General features: G+C 37.1%; 1 protein-coding gene across 2 annotated transcripts in view; it reads right to left on the reverse strand.

The window, feature by feature from the left end:
* The window catches only part of CIRSR (corepressor of RBPJ and splicing regulator), a 29788-nt gene extending 12356 nt beyond the window's left edge, over nt 1-17432 (reverse strand). Inside the window, exons 1-7 of one of the 2 annotated variants that reach the window (XM_084892657.1) lie at nt 17271-17403; nt 15157-15251; nt 13805-13878; nt 13256-13266; nt 13105-13169; nt 12698-12746; nt 11307-11424 (exon numbers count right to left, since the gene is read on the reverse strand). In XM_084892657.1, the coding sequence (XP_084748783.1) occupies nt 11307-11424; nt 12698-12746; nt 13105-13169; nt 13256-13266; nt 13805-13878; nt 15157-15251; nt 17271-17342 (484 nt within the window). In that variant the 5' untranslated portion in view covers nt 17343-17403. Of the gene's footprint in view, nt 1-11306; nt 11425-12697; nt 12747-13104; nt 13170-13255; nt 13267-13804; nt 13879-15156; nt 15252-17270 lie in introns of both variants that reach the window. The other variant, XM_084892658.1, reaches the window with a different exon arrangement.
* Nucleotides 17433-17435: the final 3 nt, after the last annotated feature.

A 17435-nucleotide genomic window follows, 5' to 3' on the forward strand; every position in this document is an offset into this window, starting at 1 on the left:
AAAACAGAATAGAAGATCGCAAGAATCAAGTCAAAGATTTGGACCATAAAGAGCCAGAAGACACTCCTCCGCAGAAGCTAGAAGGCAAGAGAATCCAGAAAATTGAAGATAATGTAAGAAACCTCTGGGACAACTTCAAACGATCCAACATCAGAATCATGGGGGTCCCAGAAGATGAGAGAGAGCAAGATATCGAAAACATACTGAAAGAAATAGTGACAGAAAACTTCCCCCACCTGGGGAAAGAATTGGACTTACAAGTCCAGGAAGCACACAGAACTCCAAATAAGAGGAATCCAAAGAGGACCACACCAAGACAAATCATAATTAAGATTCCAAGAGCAAAGGACAAAGAGAGAATATTAAAAGCAGCAAGAGCTAAGCAGGTGGTTACCTATAAAGGAGCACCTATACGATTTCAGCTGATTTCTCAACAGAAACCATGCAGGCCAGACGGGAATGGCAAGAAATATTCAAGGTGATGAATAGCAAGAACCTACAGCCAAAAATACTCTACCCAGCAAAGCTATCACTCAGAATCGAAGGTCAGATAAAGAGCTTCACTAATAAAAAAAAGCTAAAGGAGTTCATCACCACCAAACCAGAATTATATGAATTGCTGAAGGGGGTTCTTTCAGAAGAGAAAGTAAATAAAGATAAAAATTATGAACAACAAATACGTAACTATCAACAAGTGAATCTAAAAACCAAGGAAATTTAAAAAAAAATCTGAGGAACAATATTAACTGTTGAATATAATAGAATCAGAGGTATGGAAGGGGAGTGAACTAATGATTCTTGGGGAAAAGGGGAGAGGGGGATGTGGGAAGAGACTGAACATAAACTGTGCACCTATGGATGAGGACAATGGGGGGTGGGGAAAGGGCAGAGGGTGGGGTAGGAAGGGGGGGGAAAGGATCACTTGTAATATGAACAATAAAAATTTATTTTAAAAAAAAATGTTTTTATTGATTTTTTAGAGAGAGAGAGAAACATCAATGAGAGAGCAATATCAACATCAATCGACTACTTCCTGCATGTCCTCTACTGGGAATCAAGCCCAAAACCTGGGTATGTGCCCTGACCAGGAATCTAACCAGCTACCTTGGTCTATGGGACACTCAACCAACTGAGCCACTATGGCTATGATATGCTTATAATCTTTTTGGGGGAAATTAGCTTATATGAAAGAACAGGAAAAATATAAATTGTAGCCCTAGCTGGTTTGGATTAGTGGATAGAATCTTGGCCCATGGACTGAAGGGTTGGGGGTTAAATTCTGGTTAAGGGTATGTACCTCAGTTGCAGGCTTGATTCCTGGCCCGGTCGGGGTGCATGTAGGAGACAACCAATTGATGTCTCTCTCTCACATCAAGGTTTCTCTCTCTCTCTCTCTCTCCCTCCCTCCCACTCTCTCTAAAAATCATTGGGAAAATATCCTCAGGTAAGGATTAACACACACACACTATATATATAATAAATTTGTGTTATAAGATACTAGAGAAGGCCTGGTGCATGAATTCGTGAATCAGTGGGGTCCCTCGGCCTGGCCTGTGGTATCGGGCTGAAACTGGCTCTCCGACATCCCCCAAGGGGTTCTGGATTGCAAGAGGGCGCAGGTCAGGCCGAGAGACCTCACCGGAACAAGATCAGGGCTGGGGAGGGACACGGGAGGTTAGCCAGCTGGGGAGGGCTCATGGGAAGGCTCTAGGGAGTGTCCGGCCAATGTCACTCAGTCTCGATCAGTCAGACCCCAGCAGCCAGCTAATTTACCGGTCAGAGCGTGTTTGCCCCTGGTGGTCAGTGTACATCATAATGAGTGGTTGAGTGGCCTTAGCATATCATTAGCATATTAAGCTTTGATTGGTTGAACGGACGACCACTTAGCATATTAGGCTTTTATTACATAGGATATTCAGAAAGGATGATAGTGATATTTAGACTAGCTAGCAAAGCTTTTTTATTCACTCACTAAACTATTATTTACTAAGATGTAGACTGTGCAAGGCACTGGGAATACAAAGATACAGTCCCTCTTTCAAAAAAGCTTAAGGAAAGAACTAGAAACTGAATTTGATTTTCAAACTCTTATAGGTTTTAGGAAAAGGTAAAAAGTAGTGCATTCTTCAACATGAACATGATGAAGGTTCATGTTAACTTCATTAGTTTGATTAGAATAGAATCAATATTTACTAGGTAGACTACATTTCATTCAAAGGTAAAAAGTAGTGCATTCTTCAACATGAACATGATGAAGGTTCATGTTAACTTCATTAGTTTGATTAGAATAGAATCAATATTTACTAGGTAGACTACATTTCTTCTTTTCCTAGGTAATCACTAGCTAATTTTTTTTTACTTAAAGCTGGCAGACCTTGAGTAGATGGAATGATGCTAAGAAGTCACATAAGAGAGTTATGACTGTGATCTGAGAATCATAATATGCCTTTGAGATTGAGGGAGGAATAGCCTCTACTAGTCCCACATGTGCCTTTGATACAGAGCAGTCATTTACTGATAGAACAGCACTGTAATTAATTTGTTGATGTCAACAGAATTTCAAGGCTTAGCCACTCTAACAATAAACTTAATCACTGAATTATAATAGTGCTTATAAATAGTTTGAAATGACTAAACCATTGGTAATCACTTAAAATAAAATAGGCAAAATATAATGTAGTAATAAAGAGTATAATTTTGACCTTTAAAGCCCTATGACTTAAGGTTTCTGAATAATCTCTTTAATAGATCAATATTTCTTTTCAGTTAATTAGCTTCTACATACATTAAAGGAAATTTGGTTCCTGACTGATCAACTACACGTTATAAAAGACAGAAATGGTGCCTAACTTAGCTTTGTTACTGTAAAGTCAATCCTTTACTAATTTTCATATCTGCTTATTTTAAGAATTTAGCTTTAATGGGATTCTGATAACACAAATATTTTTTCTACAGTAAAATGACATTGAAGGATTTTTAAAAAATTTTGTCATCAGATACAGGCCTTTCTAGTAGCTCTGCTGATAGGACTCAACTTCTTCAAGAAGTTACATAAGAGAAATTCATTTACAGATTCAGGGGGACTTGCCAGAGGGCAAGTTTACCATCTTTCCTTCTACAGAAAATCCCTCCAGCGTGCTCCTTCCGTCTTGCTAGCAAAGCTTGTGATCAGACAATTACTTTGTTAAATTTCCCAAACATGTTCTCAAGTAACAAAAATGCCTTCAACATGAAAGGTTGATGAAAAGATAGAGGAGCAGCATGAGGGAGCTCTATTGCAGAATATTTCTGTCAGTTCTATAGCTTAGTGTAAAATTCTAGAAAAATTAAATCAAGAGTTAGGAAAAATTATAAAAGGACATGCAAGCAAATCTTTGCAACAAGTGTAAAATAATACTTTGCTCAATTTAAGCTCTTATTCATTTTCATACTGTTGAAACACACTAAAAGTTATGATGTAAACAAGACTGGATAGATACACTTGAAATAGTAAGCACCTATGATCACTTTGGCCATTTGAGGTGTTAATCTCACAATGAGGCATTATAAAGAAAAAGAAAAATTGCCCTGGCCAGGCAGCTCAGCTGGTTAGAGTGTTGTCTTGTGCACCAAAAGGTGGTGGGTTCAATTCCCAGTCAGGACATATATACTCAGGCTACAGGTTCTATCCCTGATTGAGATGCATATGGGAAATGGGAAGCAACTGATAGATGTTTCTCTCTCACATCGATGTTCTCTTTCTCTTTTTCTCTTTCACCCTTTCCTCTCTCTAAAAAAAAAAAAAAAAAAAAAAAGAAAGAAAAAAGAAAAAGAATCCTCAGGTGAAGATTAAAAAATAAAAGGAATGCTGTCAAGAATATCTGATGACATCATTTGGAATTTCAAATTTACCTTTTAAAAATATGAAGTTCTTCATATTACCATATTGAGACAGTTCCAAATATTTTTTAAATTATAGCTAAATTAAAAAACCCAGCAAAGTAACTTTAAATATAAAGCAACTTAAGCGTGAAAAACCACAAGTCAAATAATTAGTACAAAGTGAAACAAATTTGGACTTCCTGTTTATTCACTTTTATGCTGCTTTCATAATGTTTGGGTTTCGGTACAATATATAGAGAGTTTGAAAAGTTCTACCATCCTCACAATAAGAAAAAAGCTGAAAGTACTGAAAATCAAAAAATCTTCTTACGTCGATTACAGAATTGAGGCCACAGGGATAGTAATAGTGATAGAGAATCACAGTTTACTAGAACCAGAAATCACCAATGGAGCCAGCAAATGGTAGGATTACTTAAAAGATAACTGACTATGGTTGGCCTTTGTGAGTTTTATTTCCACGAGTCCATCAGGTTCTTACTATGAACATCAAAGAACAATCCCCTTACACTTCCCTCCCAATAGTGAGAAGGGAAAAGGAACCATTTTGAGTATGCCCAGAACATTGTTGTCCTGAACAAATGCTTACCCTTAAAGAAAGCTATTTTATTACAGCCTAACTTACACAAGAAAAAAAAAAAAAAAAGCAGAGAAATGTGGGGAGGGGGGGAGAGAAACTGAGGAGCACTGTGAAGTTTACAACCCAGGGGCACTGGCTCACTAAAGAGTGAGACCCAGCCCTGGCTGCTGTGGTTCAGGTGGTTGGAGCAGCATCTCATACACCGAAAAGGGAAGGGTTCTATCCCTGGTCAAGGCACATACTCAAGTTGCTGGTTTGATCCCTGATCAGGGCATGTCTAAGAGGCAGCAGATTGATGTTTGTCTTGCTCTCTTTCAAATTCACTAAGTTTATTGTTCTTATTGCCTGTGCTGTGAGGTCAATTCCCAGTAGAGAGCATACAGGAGGCAGCCAATCACGAATTATCTCTCATCATTGATGTTTCTATCTCTCTCTCCCTCTCCTTCCTCAGTCTGAAATCAATAAATAACAATAATTTAAAAAAACCATTAAAATTTATTACACATGCTCCTCTCCCCTCAAAACCCCACTTGCTTTGTTGAAAATCCCATTGCAGATTAAAAAGTTTAATTTCAATATACGTTATAAACATGAGTGACAAATGGTAACAATCTATGATAAGAATAAAGGCCATAGAGTATAAATAAAAGCCAGTGGGCAGGCCATTTAATTATATTGTAATGTAAAAATATTTCATAAAAACCCAGCCTCCACCAAAGCATGCAAGTTTTACATATAATTTGGATGTACTATCTAGAAAGGATGAAAACTTATAAAGATGATCTTATCAGTATAAAATATATTGTAAATCAGCTTAGCCAAAAGAAGCATTTTGATTGCCTAATTTATCTTTGTAAAGGAGAAGTACATTTTATAGCTAGTCTCTGTAAACCTCACAGCTGGAACAATCTAACAGCACCTTGCAGCTTCCAGTGATCAAAGTAAGTTACTTTATATACTAAACTAAGAATTTCATCATAGAAATAATGCAACACTGGGGGGTACAGCTATCATGAAATAATTACACCCCTGGGAGATTACAGGCACAAGGCTACATACCCCAGGGGTGTGATTATCCCAGGATAACCACATCCACTGAAATTGCCTTATTGCAAAAATAATCTCTATTCACTGGTGAGACATTATTCAATAGGTGATTTTTTTAAATGAAAAGATTTTTTAGCTTGAATCAGCAAGTGGATTAGGAAATTGGGCAGTTTGTTTTTCATTGCATTCAAATTCAGAATACAATATCACTATTCTTTGCTTTCCTATTTGATAGAGTAGTTTCGATTTTGTTTTTGAGAAACCTTTAAGAATTTCTATTAGTGTTAGTTAAGTGGTCCTGCTAAATTCAGGTCAAATTTTAAAGGTATTAACTGAACAATACAATTTTAAATAATTTACTTCTATGTATAATTTTTAATTCTTCTAAAACAATTTTCACTTGAAAATTATAAACATAAAATCACTGTTAACATTTTGGGCAATCTCCTTCCAGGTATTTTTCTAAACGTATCTGTTCATATGCTTACCTAAAGGTTTAAAAAGAAACATGAATGGAATCCATATAACTACTTATTTTTTTGGCTAATCCTCATCCAAGGATATATTTCCATTGATTTTTCTTTTGGGGTGGGGGGAAGAATGGGGAAGGGAAAGACAGAAACATCCATGTGAGAGAAACACATCAATTAATTGCCTCCAGCACATACCCCAAGCTGGGGAGAAACCTGCAACCAAGGTACATGTCCTTGACTGGAATTGAACCTGGGACCTTTCAGTCCACAGACCAATACTCTATCCACAGGACAGAATTGGCTAGGGCACTACAAGCAGGCCTTGGGTTACCTTGGAGATCCGTTCCTACGATGCGACATAACACGACCATAAGTCGGAACCCACCTACATAAGCAACCTATGTCACTCACATGGAGCACATACACAGCAGTAATGAAGTGAAACAGTAAAAAAACTTAAAAGATAACTCCTGACCTTTACTTGTGATAAATAAATAATAAAAAACATAAAGCACATATGTACATACATCGAAATGATGGAACTTTTCTTTTTTATAAACACTGTAAATGGGAGATGGTGATGTAACCATGAAACAACGTACGTTGAGTCCATCGTAACCCAAGGACAGCCTGTACTTTGTTTTTGTTTGTTTTTAATATATTTTATTGATTTTTTACGGAGAGGAAGGGAGAGGGAGAAGAGAGTTAGAAACATTGATGAGAGTGAAACATCAATCAGCTGCCTCCTGCACACCCCCTACTGGGGATGTGCCCCAAACCAAGGTACATGCCCTTGACCAGAATTGAACCTGGGATCCTTGAGTCTGCAGGCCAATGCTCTATCCACTGAGCCAAACCGGTTAGGGCTGTACTTTATATTATGACCTGCTTTTTTGTTTGACCAAATGTTATAAACAATATCAATGATCATTAAGCAGTCTTCATAATATTTTTAATGGCTGCATAGTATACTATTCCATTAATAGCCCATAATTATTCATTCATTTAATATCTTTTCCTTAGGTATTTAGGATCTCTCTCTTACTATTGGACACAATACTTTACCACAAAATCTCTGGACATATCCTTTTAGGATATTATTCTTTTAGGATAACTTTATGACTCTGTAATATTAGTAAACATAATTTAAACAAATAAACAAAAACACTATTTCTCAAATCTTCAATTGTTCTTTCATACAACTGAAGCTGATGGCTCTCAACCTTGATGGTACATCAGAAATATATGATATGTCATCCTATGTGGCATTATAGATGGTAAAAATTACTGATTTATTTTTATCATACTTTTAGCACAGTTTAGTACTTTGAGATATTCTTAGATATTTACCAACATTTATTCTGAGACTTACATCCCACAGAGCGCTTAAGCCGTTTGCTTAAAATTTCATGGCTACTAAGCAGCAGAGCAGAGGATCAGGCATTCACTAGCCCCATCGCTCCATAGCCTGTGCTCTTCACCGATTAGAACACTGCCTCTCTGAATGTATGGTTCCCTCTGTGCGGAAGGCTGTTCCTTCTGCCTAAGATGACAAATGCTCTTCTGTCAGATCTTGCATAGCTGTCTCTTTCCTGTCACTGAGAGATGGCAGTTTAACATCACTTCCTCAGAGGAGCCCTTCCTCACCACTTCCAAAAGTCACGCCCCATTCAGTTCTTATCACAGTATCCAATTTAATTTTATCATAGAACTTAGAAATACTTAATATTTTCTTATTTATCAGTTTGTGTCATTTCCAACACAATGAAAGTAAGGACCTTTTTTGTCTTAATATTGTATTCCTAGAACCTAGAAAAATGCCTGGCACAGAGTAAGTGCTCTACAAATAACTGTTGAATAAGTGAGTTCATTTTACCCTTACTGATGAACATTTAGGGTTGTTTCTATTATTTCACCACTATAAATATTTGAGCATCTACCTTGCCATTTTCATATAAATTCCTGGATGTTGAATTTCTAGGTAAAAGGATATGCATGCTTTTAAGGCTTTTGATACGTATCATCAAATGACCTCCGATAGGCTGCTCCAATTTATCAATAGTGAATTGAAATGTTAATTTTACCACACTTGCTCCAATACTGGGTGTAAAATTCGTTTAAGTCTTTACCAAATTTGATGGAAAGAAAGATATTACTACTTTTATTTTCATTTCTTTGGTTATTATTATTTTTTTGTAAATCCTCACCTGAGGATATTTTTTTTCTCCATTGATTTTTAGAGAGTGCAAGGGACGGGGAGAGACAGAGAAAGAAACATTGATGTGAAAGAGACACATTGATTTGTTGCCTCCCACACACACACAGCATCAGGGCTGGAGATGGAGCCTACAACTGAGGTACGCATCCTTGACCGGAATCAAATCCAGAATCCTTTAGTCTGTGGGCTGATGCTCTAGCCACTGAGCAAAACCAGCTAGGGCCATTTATCTGGTTATTAATACTGTTGAAAATGTTGTCATAGCTTTAATGGCTATCTGAACCCCTCCTTTTGTAAACCATCAATATTTATGTCCTTTGAGTTTGTTCATCTTTTAACTTGAAGGAACATTTTATATATTAGGGATATTAATACTAGTACATTAATATTAGTATTTCTTTTTTAAAAAAATATATATTTTATTGATTTTGTACAGAGAGGAAGGGAGAGAGAGAGAGAGAGAGCTAGAAACATCGATGAGAGAGAATCATCGATCAGCTGCCTCTTGCATACCCCCTACTGGGGATATGCCCACAGCCAAGGTACGTGCCCTTGACCGGAATCGAACCCGGGACCCTTCAGTCCCCAAGCCGACGCTCTATCCACTGAGCCAAACCGGTTTCGGCAATATTAGTATTTCAATAAAGGTAATACTTTTCACTCAAGGGTGGTTACATGTGTTTAAACTTGACAGGAGCAAAAAACTTGAGCATTTTCTACTTCATTCACTTTATTGTGAGAAAGTTTATTTGATTGAAGAATAGTTCTACAGTAAAACCCCACAAGTGGGGTCCAAAAACTTTGATTGCATAAAATGAATGATTGAGTTATTGTAAAGTTAATAAGCATAAATTCATGGCTGAAGAAGAGCCAATCTAGCTTTATTATGCCTGAATTCACTATTTTCAATACTCTTAAAAATAGGACAATTAAATAGCACAAGTTCTTTTGTTTGTGGTTAACAGACTTTCTAATATAGACTCAAGAGAAAGCAGGTCTAATCGATTACTAAACAAAGGGCTAAGTCTCAGAAGCAGGATCAAAGATGAGGCCAAGGAACAAAGACAGCTACTATCACTGACCATCCTATTCTAGACAGGAAACATGCAATTGTAAGGGCACCACAAGGTTGGAGTGAAGGAAAAGATAAGAAAGATGTAGCCCCTTCCAGAAAACAGAATATAACTTTTATATATAATAGCGGGTCCCTGTGACTAAAATTAGTGGTTAGAGATATGTGAGCCAATGATTCTTCATATATGACCTACTCCACCCCCATATTTATCTGGGGCTTTATTTCTTTTTCTTTTTTTGTTAATCCTCAACGAAGAATATCTTTTCAATTGATTCATTTTTATTTATTTATTTTTTTTAAGAGAGAGTGGAAGGGAGGGGAGAGACACAGGGAGAGAAATATCAATGTGAGAGAGACAGAATGGTTGGTTGTCCTCCACATGCTCCCTGATTGAGCCCGCAACTGAGGTGGGTGACCTTGACTGGAACTGACCCCTCAACCCTTCAAACCAGTTATGGCAGGGCTTTATTTCTTTTGAGATCTCTCACCCTTCTTTCACCAATTGGGTGTGTGGAGGCAGGGGAGCAAGGGGCGTCAGTATGTGGGCTTTAAGATACCTGCATTGTGGCATCCGTGGGATATTCTTTTTGTCAGAGGTTCTCTGACCAAGGTCTGTATCAGCATTCTCTCACCACTGAGCAAATAGTTTTCCTTTACTTAAATGTGGCTTCTATCTCTTGTAGAATAATAAAGATTTTTTAAAAAACTCAATTATAATATTGTATCTGTGTACTTCCTTTACCCATCTGACATCCATAATACCATTAAAGAAATAGCATCAAACTTTATCACATTTCTAAACTCCCAATATGAGAACTGGCATCTTGAATCCTCAGGCCTGCATTTGGCTTGCTGGAAGGAAGCAGGATCTCTAGCTATAGAACAGAGGCTGAAGGTCATATGCTGATTGAGGGTGAACTTGGGCTCTGAGGTGGCAGTGGAAGCCACAGGGAGTACAAAGAGGTGCATCAGAGGCCTGGTGAGCTAAGGATGGGGCTTCATGCCCAGAGCATTTGCTTCAATAGAGCCACTCTGCCTTTATCTGTTCTATATACTGGGTTTCATATAAGGCATCTTTTTAAAAAAAATGCTGAATATTCTTGAGTAAGGATACTATCAAATCCTTACTTTAAAATGAAGAGTTGAAGCTCATAAAAGTGAAATGACTTATGTAATGTTATAGGGCTAAGCAAGTTAATTTCTATTGTAATTTATTATGAGTTATGGTTGGATTAGTGTGGCTGTCTCAATAATATCCTAACAAGGCACTGATAAATTTAAGTTAAAACTTGTTTTAATATCCTTTTATAAAAGAAATCCAATTGACACAAAACAAATTAGACTAATCTTTCTTAAGCAGACAACAATATACAGAAAAGCAAATAAAATTTTTAAGTAAAAACTAATTTTAACATAGTTAACAGTTTTTTGTTTTTTTTTAAAAATATATTTTTATTGATTTCAGAGGAGAGGGAGAAAGATAGAAACATCAATGATGAGAGAGAATCACTGACTGACTGCTTCTTGCATGCCCCACACTGGGTACTATTGAGTCTGCAACCTGACATGTGCCCTTGACCAGAATTAAACCTGGAACCCTTCAGCCCAAAGGCTGATGCTCTATCTACTGAGCCAAACTGGCTAGAGCTAAACTCAGTTTTGATTTTATCTCTGAACTAAGAAGTGACTGCTGAGGCTTCTACCAATCTACTTTTATAATTTAGGAGGACATAAATATAGAAATAACCATTACTTCCTGCTATATTTAAGTTACTAACCTGATAAACTATGTTTAATGTCTTACACAGGGGCCCTTGGCTAGGAACAATAAATTTAATATACTGCCTTTCAAATTCAGAACACATTATCAGAGTTTCCCATCATATTTTGGGATTGTGCCTTAGTCCAAAAAGCCCGACCCAAACTAACCTAACTCAACCCAACCCAATCCAAAGATAAATGTCATTTTATCTTTTCGTATTTGTCCTTGGTATACATTCTAAAACAAACAAATAAATTATGCCTAGTGCCTACCTGAGCCATCAGTGGGAACTGAACTTGCATTGATTCCAGAAAGACCAAACAAAGGACATTCTCGATCTGTGTTGACATGACCCCATTTGTGACATTTAATGCACCTCACATTTCGAACCTGAGAAATAGTGAACATTATTTTGGTTATTAAAATATTAAGAACAAACCAACATTTGGCTCCCTACTCTTTGGTAGATTTTAAATTAAGTTATTCTAATTTTTAAAAGATTTCCAGAGAAAGAGACTCCATAACCATATTTTATAGTCATAGCTAATAAAAGACTCCATAACCATATTTTATAGTCATAGCAAATTGACCATCACTCCAACACACAAGATGGCTGGTCCCATGTGGACACAAGATGGCCGCCACAGATGGCCAGCAGGGGAGGGCAGTTGGGAGGGACCAGGCCTGCAGGGGAGGGCAGTTAGGGATGACTAGGCCTACAGGGGAGTGCAGTTAGGGGCAAACATGCTGGCAAGGAAGTAGACATCAATCAGGCTGAAAGGGGAGTGAACAGGAGGTGACCAGGCTGGCAGGCAGAAGCAGTTAGGGGCAATCAGGAAGGCAGGCAAGTGAGTAGTTGGGAGCTAGCAGTCCTGGATTGTGAGAGGGATGTCCAACTGCCCGTTTAGGCCTGGTAGGGATCCCATTGGAAAGAGTAAAGGCTGGGCTGAGAGACACACCCCCAGGTGTACGAATTTTGGGGCCTTTAGTCCTATATAAAAGGCTAATATGCAGAATGATTGATTACTATGATGCGCACTGACCATCAGGGGCAGACAATCAAAGCAGGAGCTGCCCCCTGGTGGTTAGTGCGTTCCCACAGGGGGAGCGCTGCTCAGCCAGAGGCTGCTCATGGCTGGCAAGCACAGCGGCGATGGCAGGAGCTTCTGTCTCGGGCCAGCGCTAAGGATGTCTGACTGCTAGCTTAGGCCAGCTCCCTGCAGGGGAGCGGGCTTAAGCCGTCCGTCAAACATCCCCCAAGGGCTCCTGGACTGCGAGAGGGCACAGGCTGGGCTGAGGGACCCCCGAGTGCACAAATTTCGTGCACCAGGCCTCTAGTTTAATCAATGTCATCCTAAAAGAATGGTAAAATCCCAAAAAATAATTATGTCATGGCTTAATTTTAAATTTTCAAATTTTGAGCTAATTCTCCAAATTCCTTGAAAACTGCAGAGACCATTGTCATTATAAGTCTCACTATAAAACTTTGATTTCTATCTTTCATCAATCTATTACATTTATTATTTTCTCTTCTAGACCTTCTATTTTCTGATACAAATGGAAACCAGAGAACTCCTTTTCAGCTTAAATACTTTTTGGATCACAACATTAAGTATTTATTAAATAAAAATTATTCTTACAGAGTAAAATCTATGTCACTTGCCTGAATACCAAAGGGCTGATCTCGGATGTTCATGTCATCTTTGGCATATCTATTAAGTAGAGAAAAATGTGCAAAAACAATATTAATAATTTAATAAATAGCAGTTATTCTGAAAAAGTTTTATAGTTCTAAATATAGTACAAATGTAATATATTTTATATAGAACTATAAAATCTATTTAATATTTCCAAGCACCACTTAGTTTTTAAGTGTCCAGTCTAATTAAAAAAAAAAAAGTAAAACAGAAAAAAACAAAAGACTATAATCAAGCAAATTAATTGTATAAGACAAATCACTGAAAATACTTTTTCATATTAGATACCTTTAGTGAATGAAAAAAAGAACACAAGATGGGTTATCAGATAAATTTAATATGTATTTTATCTTAAAAGAAAACCAGTTCTTACTTTTCTCGTGGTGCTCCTTTCTGCCATTCAAATTTGTATTCAGTCTCTCCTTCTGTTTCTTCTTTCTAAAAACATTCATTAAAGTCTTTCAATTTTTCATAAAATTATAATTTACTGCAAGTAAATTCAAGCATAGTAAATAGTACTTTACCTCTTTATTTTCTTGATTGCATATCAAAAATATGGAGGAAAAAGGTAGATCAAGTTAAAAACTTCATAAAAGTCTGTCATATAGTATACTATGATATGGTATTTAATTGTAACATGTAAGAATTTATTGGTTTGACATGTCTTCTTTCATAAGATAAAATTCAAATCACTAAAGGATAAAAACAGTATTAAGTAAGCGATCATATTTAATAGGCATGTAATCTCAATATTTAAACTTTAATGTTTTTCATTGACAGTGAATATTATGCTTTCTATTTACAAGTACATTCAGTAAGAAGGACTAAAGTTATATGCATAAATTATAAAAGAATAAACAAACTTCTGCTGATGTTAAGATTTTTTTTTCCTCCCCAAAGGACCAGTTATGAAACATAACTAGATTATAGACAAATATTTTTAGTATTTATTCTATTGATTACAGCATTTATATAATAGCCATTTTAAAAGATAAAGAGCAACTTTTATAATAGTTCTCAAACTTTTAGTTGCAAACATATCAAAGACTTAAAAAAAGAAATGAGATGAGTACCTTTTTTAGCTCCTGGTGGGGCCTCATACATGAAATTAAGGCCATTCTTTACACGTTCATCTCCCATAAGCAATCTAAATAAAATAAGACATAAAGGTAACAATTTTATGTAGGAGGAAAAAGTTACAGAATAACTGTCCCTCAACCTCTAAAATTCTAAAGGAATTAAAGTATTGTTGTTATAGTTTCAAAACTTTACTCCATTCATTAAATGAAATCTGAGTCTATATCTATCAGTCTATGCTGATAAAAATAAATGAATAAATGAGAGAAAGGGAAAAGGAATTCAAATTAAAAAATATAGCGGGCTCTAACTGGTTTGGCTCTGTGGATAGAGTACTGGCTTGTGGACTGAAGGGTTTCAGGTTGGAATCCAGTCAAGGGCACATGCCAGGGCTGCGGCCTTATCCCCAGTAGGAGGCATGCAGAAGACAGCTGATCAATGATTCTCATCCTTGATGTTTCTCTCTCTCCCTCCCTCTCCCATCTGAAATCAATTAAAAAAATATAGAGAGGGAAGAAGAGAAATAGAAAATCACTGTTAGAAAACCACAGTAATAATTGATGTGGGTGAGATCCACCAATGAATGCTAAAAGTAGTGGGCAAAAGTTCCAAGAAAAACAGAATATTTGCATAGCTTCAAATATTTATTAAGTACCAAGAAAAAAAAGTAACTGTTTTTTAAAGATAAAGAATAACCACACTATGATCTGCTGTAAACCTACTTTTCTACCCACACTCTTTCGATTGGTCTAACTCAATTATTGACTGTTTCCTGAACACCCTTTCTGCTTTCTCATTAATAAGATTTTAACGAAATATTTAACACTCAAACACTCAGTAGTATGAGCGTTAAACTTTTATTGCTCTTCTAAGCTTTGCCTAAGTTGGAACTTGATCTTAGGCTATGTATACTAGTACTCATATCAATATATTTTATGTGAATTATGGGTAACTGGCCATCTACAAATATAAGAGTAAAGATAGTTCAGAGGAAATAGAATCCTATCATTAAGACATTCAATTAAAAAAGGCTAACTTAATATACGATTCAGTAAGGGGTCATTTTCATGCAATTGATTATTCTAAAATCACCAGCATAGCCCTGGCTGGGTGGTTCAGCAGGTTGGAGCATCGTCTTATACACCAAAAGGTTGCAGGTTCGATCCCTGGTTGGAGCACATAAGGGAGGCAACTGAACCATGTTTCTCTGTCACATCGATGTGTCTTTCTCTCCCCACTACTTTCTCTCTCTCTAAAAATCAATAAAAATATATCCTTGGGTAAGGATTTTTAAAAATAATAAAATTTAGAAAATAAATAAAATCATCAGTATAATGGAATTTCTTACCTATTATCATATGATTCTTGTTCTTTAAGATATTGTTGCATTAATTCTTCTTGTTTCTTCTTATCATACGATATTTTTTGTTCTGCCATCCATACCTAAATTAATAAAGTAAAAAATTTAAAATAGGACATGTGCTTTTCTTTTATAATAAAATATCAAATGCTATTATGTATAGTTTACAACATAATCTACTTTGGTCATAATGATACCATTACAAAGTAACAGCTGAAAAGTTAGATATGTATCTTCGGGTAAATTCTTAAATACAACCGTCTAAAAGAATTAAAATTTCGCCAGGACCGGTTTGGCTCAATGGATAGAGCGTCGGCTTGGGGACTGAAAGGTCCCGGGTTCGATTCCGGTCAAGGGCATGTACCTTGCTTGCGGGCATATCCCCAGTAGGGGGTGTGCAAGAGGCAGCTGATCGATGACTCTCTCTCATCGATGTTTCTAACTCTCTATATCTCTCCCTTCCTCTCTGTACAAAACCAATAAAATATATTAAAAAAAAAAAAGAATTAAAATTTCAAGCAAAAATGTCAAACTTGAGAACTACTCTGAGCACCTGAAACAACAGCTTTTTTTGCACCCGGTCCCTGTGTTATTTCAGAGAGAATATCCATCTCTCTACATGTAATATGTCTAGGTTAGAAAACACACAAGTACAACCAAGAGGATCAAACAACGCCCAGGGGTGCCACTAATACCTAAAGAGGGGAAAAATGGAGGACAAGGAAGAGGAAAAAAAGGAAATTAAGTATTATTATGATGACTATGTAGAGAACAGATTTGAAAGGAGTCAAGACAGGAGGCAGAAAAGACAGTTAGGAAACATAACAGTCCAGGTGAAAGATAATGAGTTTAAGCAAAGATACAGGCAGTAGTGACAAAGAGGAGAGAAGGATTCAAGAGATAATGGGGAGGTAAGACCAATAGAATTTATTTGCTGACTAGATAAAGGGGTAATGGGAAAGGGATGAATCTCGAATTCCTGACTTGGATGACTGGGTGAAGGATTGTTACTACCTATATTTCCTACTCATTTGAGATAGGAAGTATAAAAAGAAGAGTAGATTTTGAATGAAAGGTAAGTTCCATTTCAGATATGTTGAGTTTGAGATGTTTGTAGGATATCTAGGTGAAATTGTTAAGTATAAAGTTGTTCTTAGGTGCCTCGAGATGGAGGAGAGACCTGGGGCTATACATTTGAGAGTCATGAGTGAAGAGGGGGTAGTTACTAATAAAATATGAATTTGGATGTGACTGCTTGGGAGAGCATATTGAGTAAGCAAGGCATAGGCCAAGAATGCAACTCTGTATTTGGGAGCAGCCTAAGAATATGTGTAGGGAAAATTAATATTTTATTGAGCACTCCAAGATGGTGGGCAGACACAGTGCGAGGTGGTACGTTGTTTCAAAGCCTTTACCTAAACCATCTTATTTAATCCTCATACCAATTTTACAAGTTAAAGCAATTGATAATGATCATTCCTAATTTATAGATTAGAAGACTGGAATGAGGGAACTGCTAGTATTTTGTGCAAGGTATCAGAGCTAATAGTGACTGTGCTGGAATAACTAGAATCTAGGTCTGATTCCAATGCCCAGACTCTCTTTACTGCTCATACACATGTAATTGATTACTAAAACGCCAAACTTCACCGAAGTCATCAGAGTGATAATACATTATCGTGTAGGATAAAGAGAGGAAGCAAGGGGCTGACTTTATTTCCATGTTAAGACCTACTTTTTCTTAAATAAATAGTAAGTTTTCTTTGTACAGTTTACCAGCGCTCCGAAACTACGATCCTGGGATTCGAAAAGGCAAATCCAGAATCTCTCGAGAGAAGGAATGAGGAACTCTATTATCAGTCTTCAGATCGTATGAATTTACAATCTTACTGAAACAGCAGACCAGGACACCTAAACTCGAGGGCCAGCTCTGCCAACAAGTTTCTCAAAAGGGGGGTGAAGGGGCAAGAACACGAGAGCTTTAGGCCTGGATGAGAGGCGACTGTCCCAGGGATCCAAGAGAGACACCACCACTCCCATTTCCAACACCCCCTGGGAACCCAGTCCCAGGGCTAGCACCCTCCGGGGCTCCCCTTACTCACTTTCTTGATGTTGGATTTGGAGGCGGGATGAAAGTCCTTCTTGCACATGAAATTGGCGAAGGACTTCCCCATCTTGGAGGCTGAGCTGGAGAAAGCAGCCGCTAGGTCTGAGAGAGCAACGTAAACAAACTCTGCCGCCTAACCGGAACTGCGCTTCCCTCCGCA

This window comes from Pipistrellus hanaki (genome assembly GCF_964339955.1).
Source record: "Pipistrellus hanaki genome assembly, chromosome: 8".
In the NCBI taxonomy this organism is placed as follows: domain Eukaryota; kingdom Metazoa; phylum Chordata; class Mammalia; order Chiroptera; family Vespertilionidae; genus Pipistrellus; species Pipistrellus hanaki.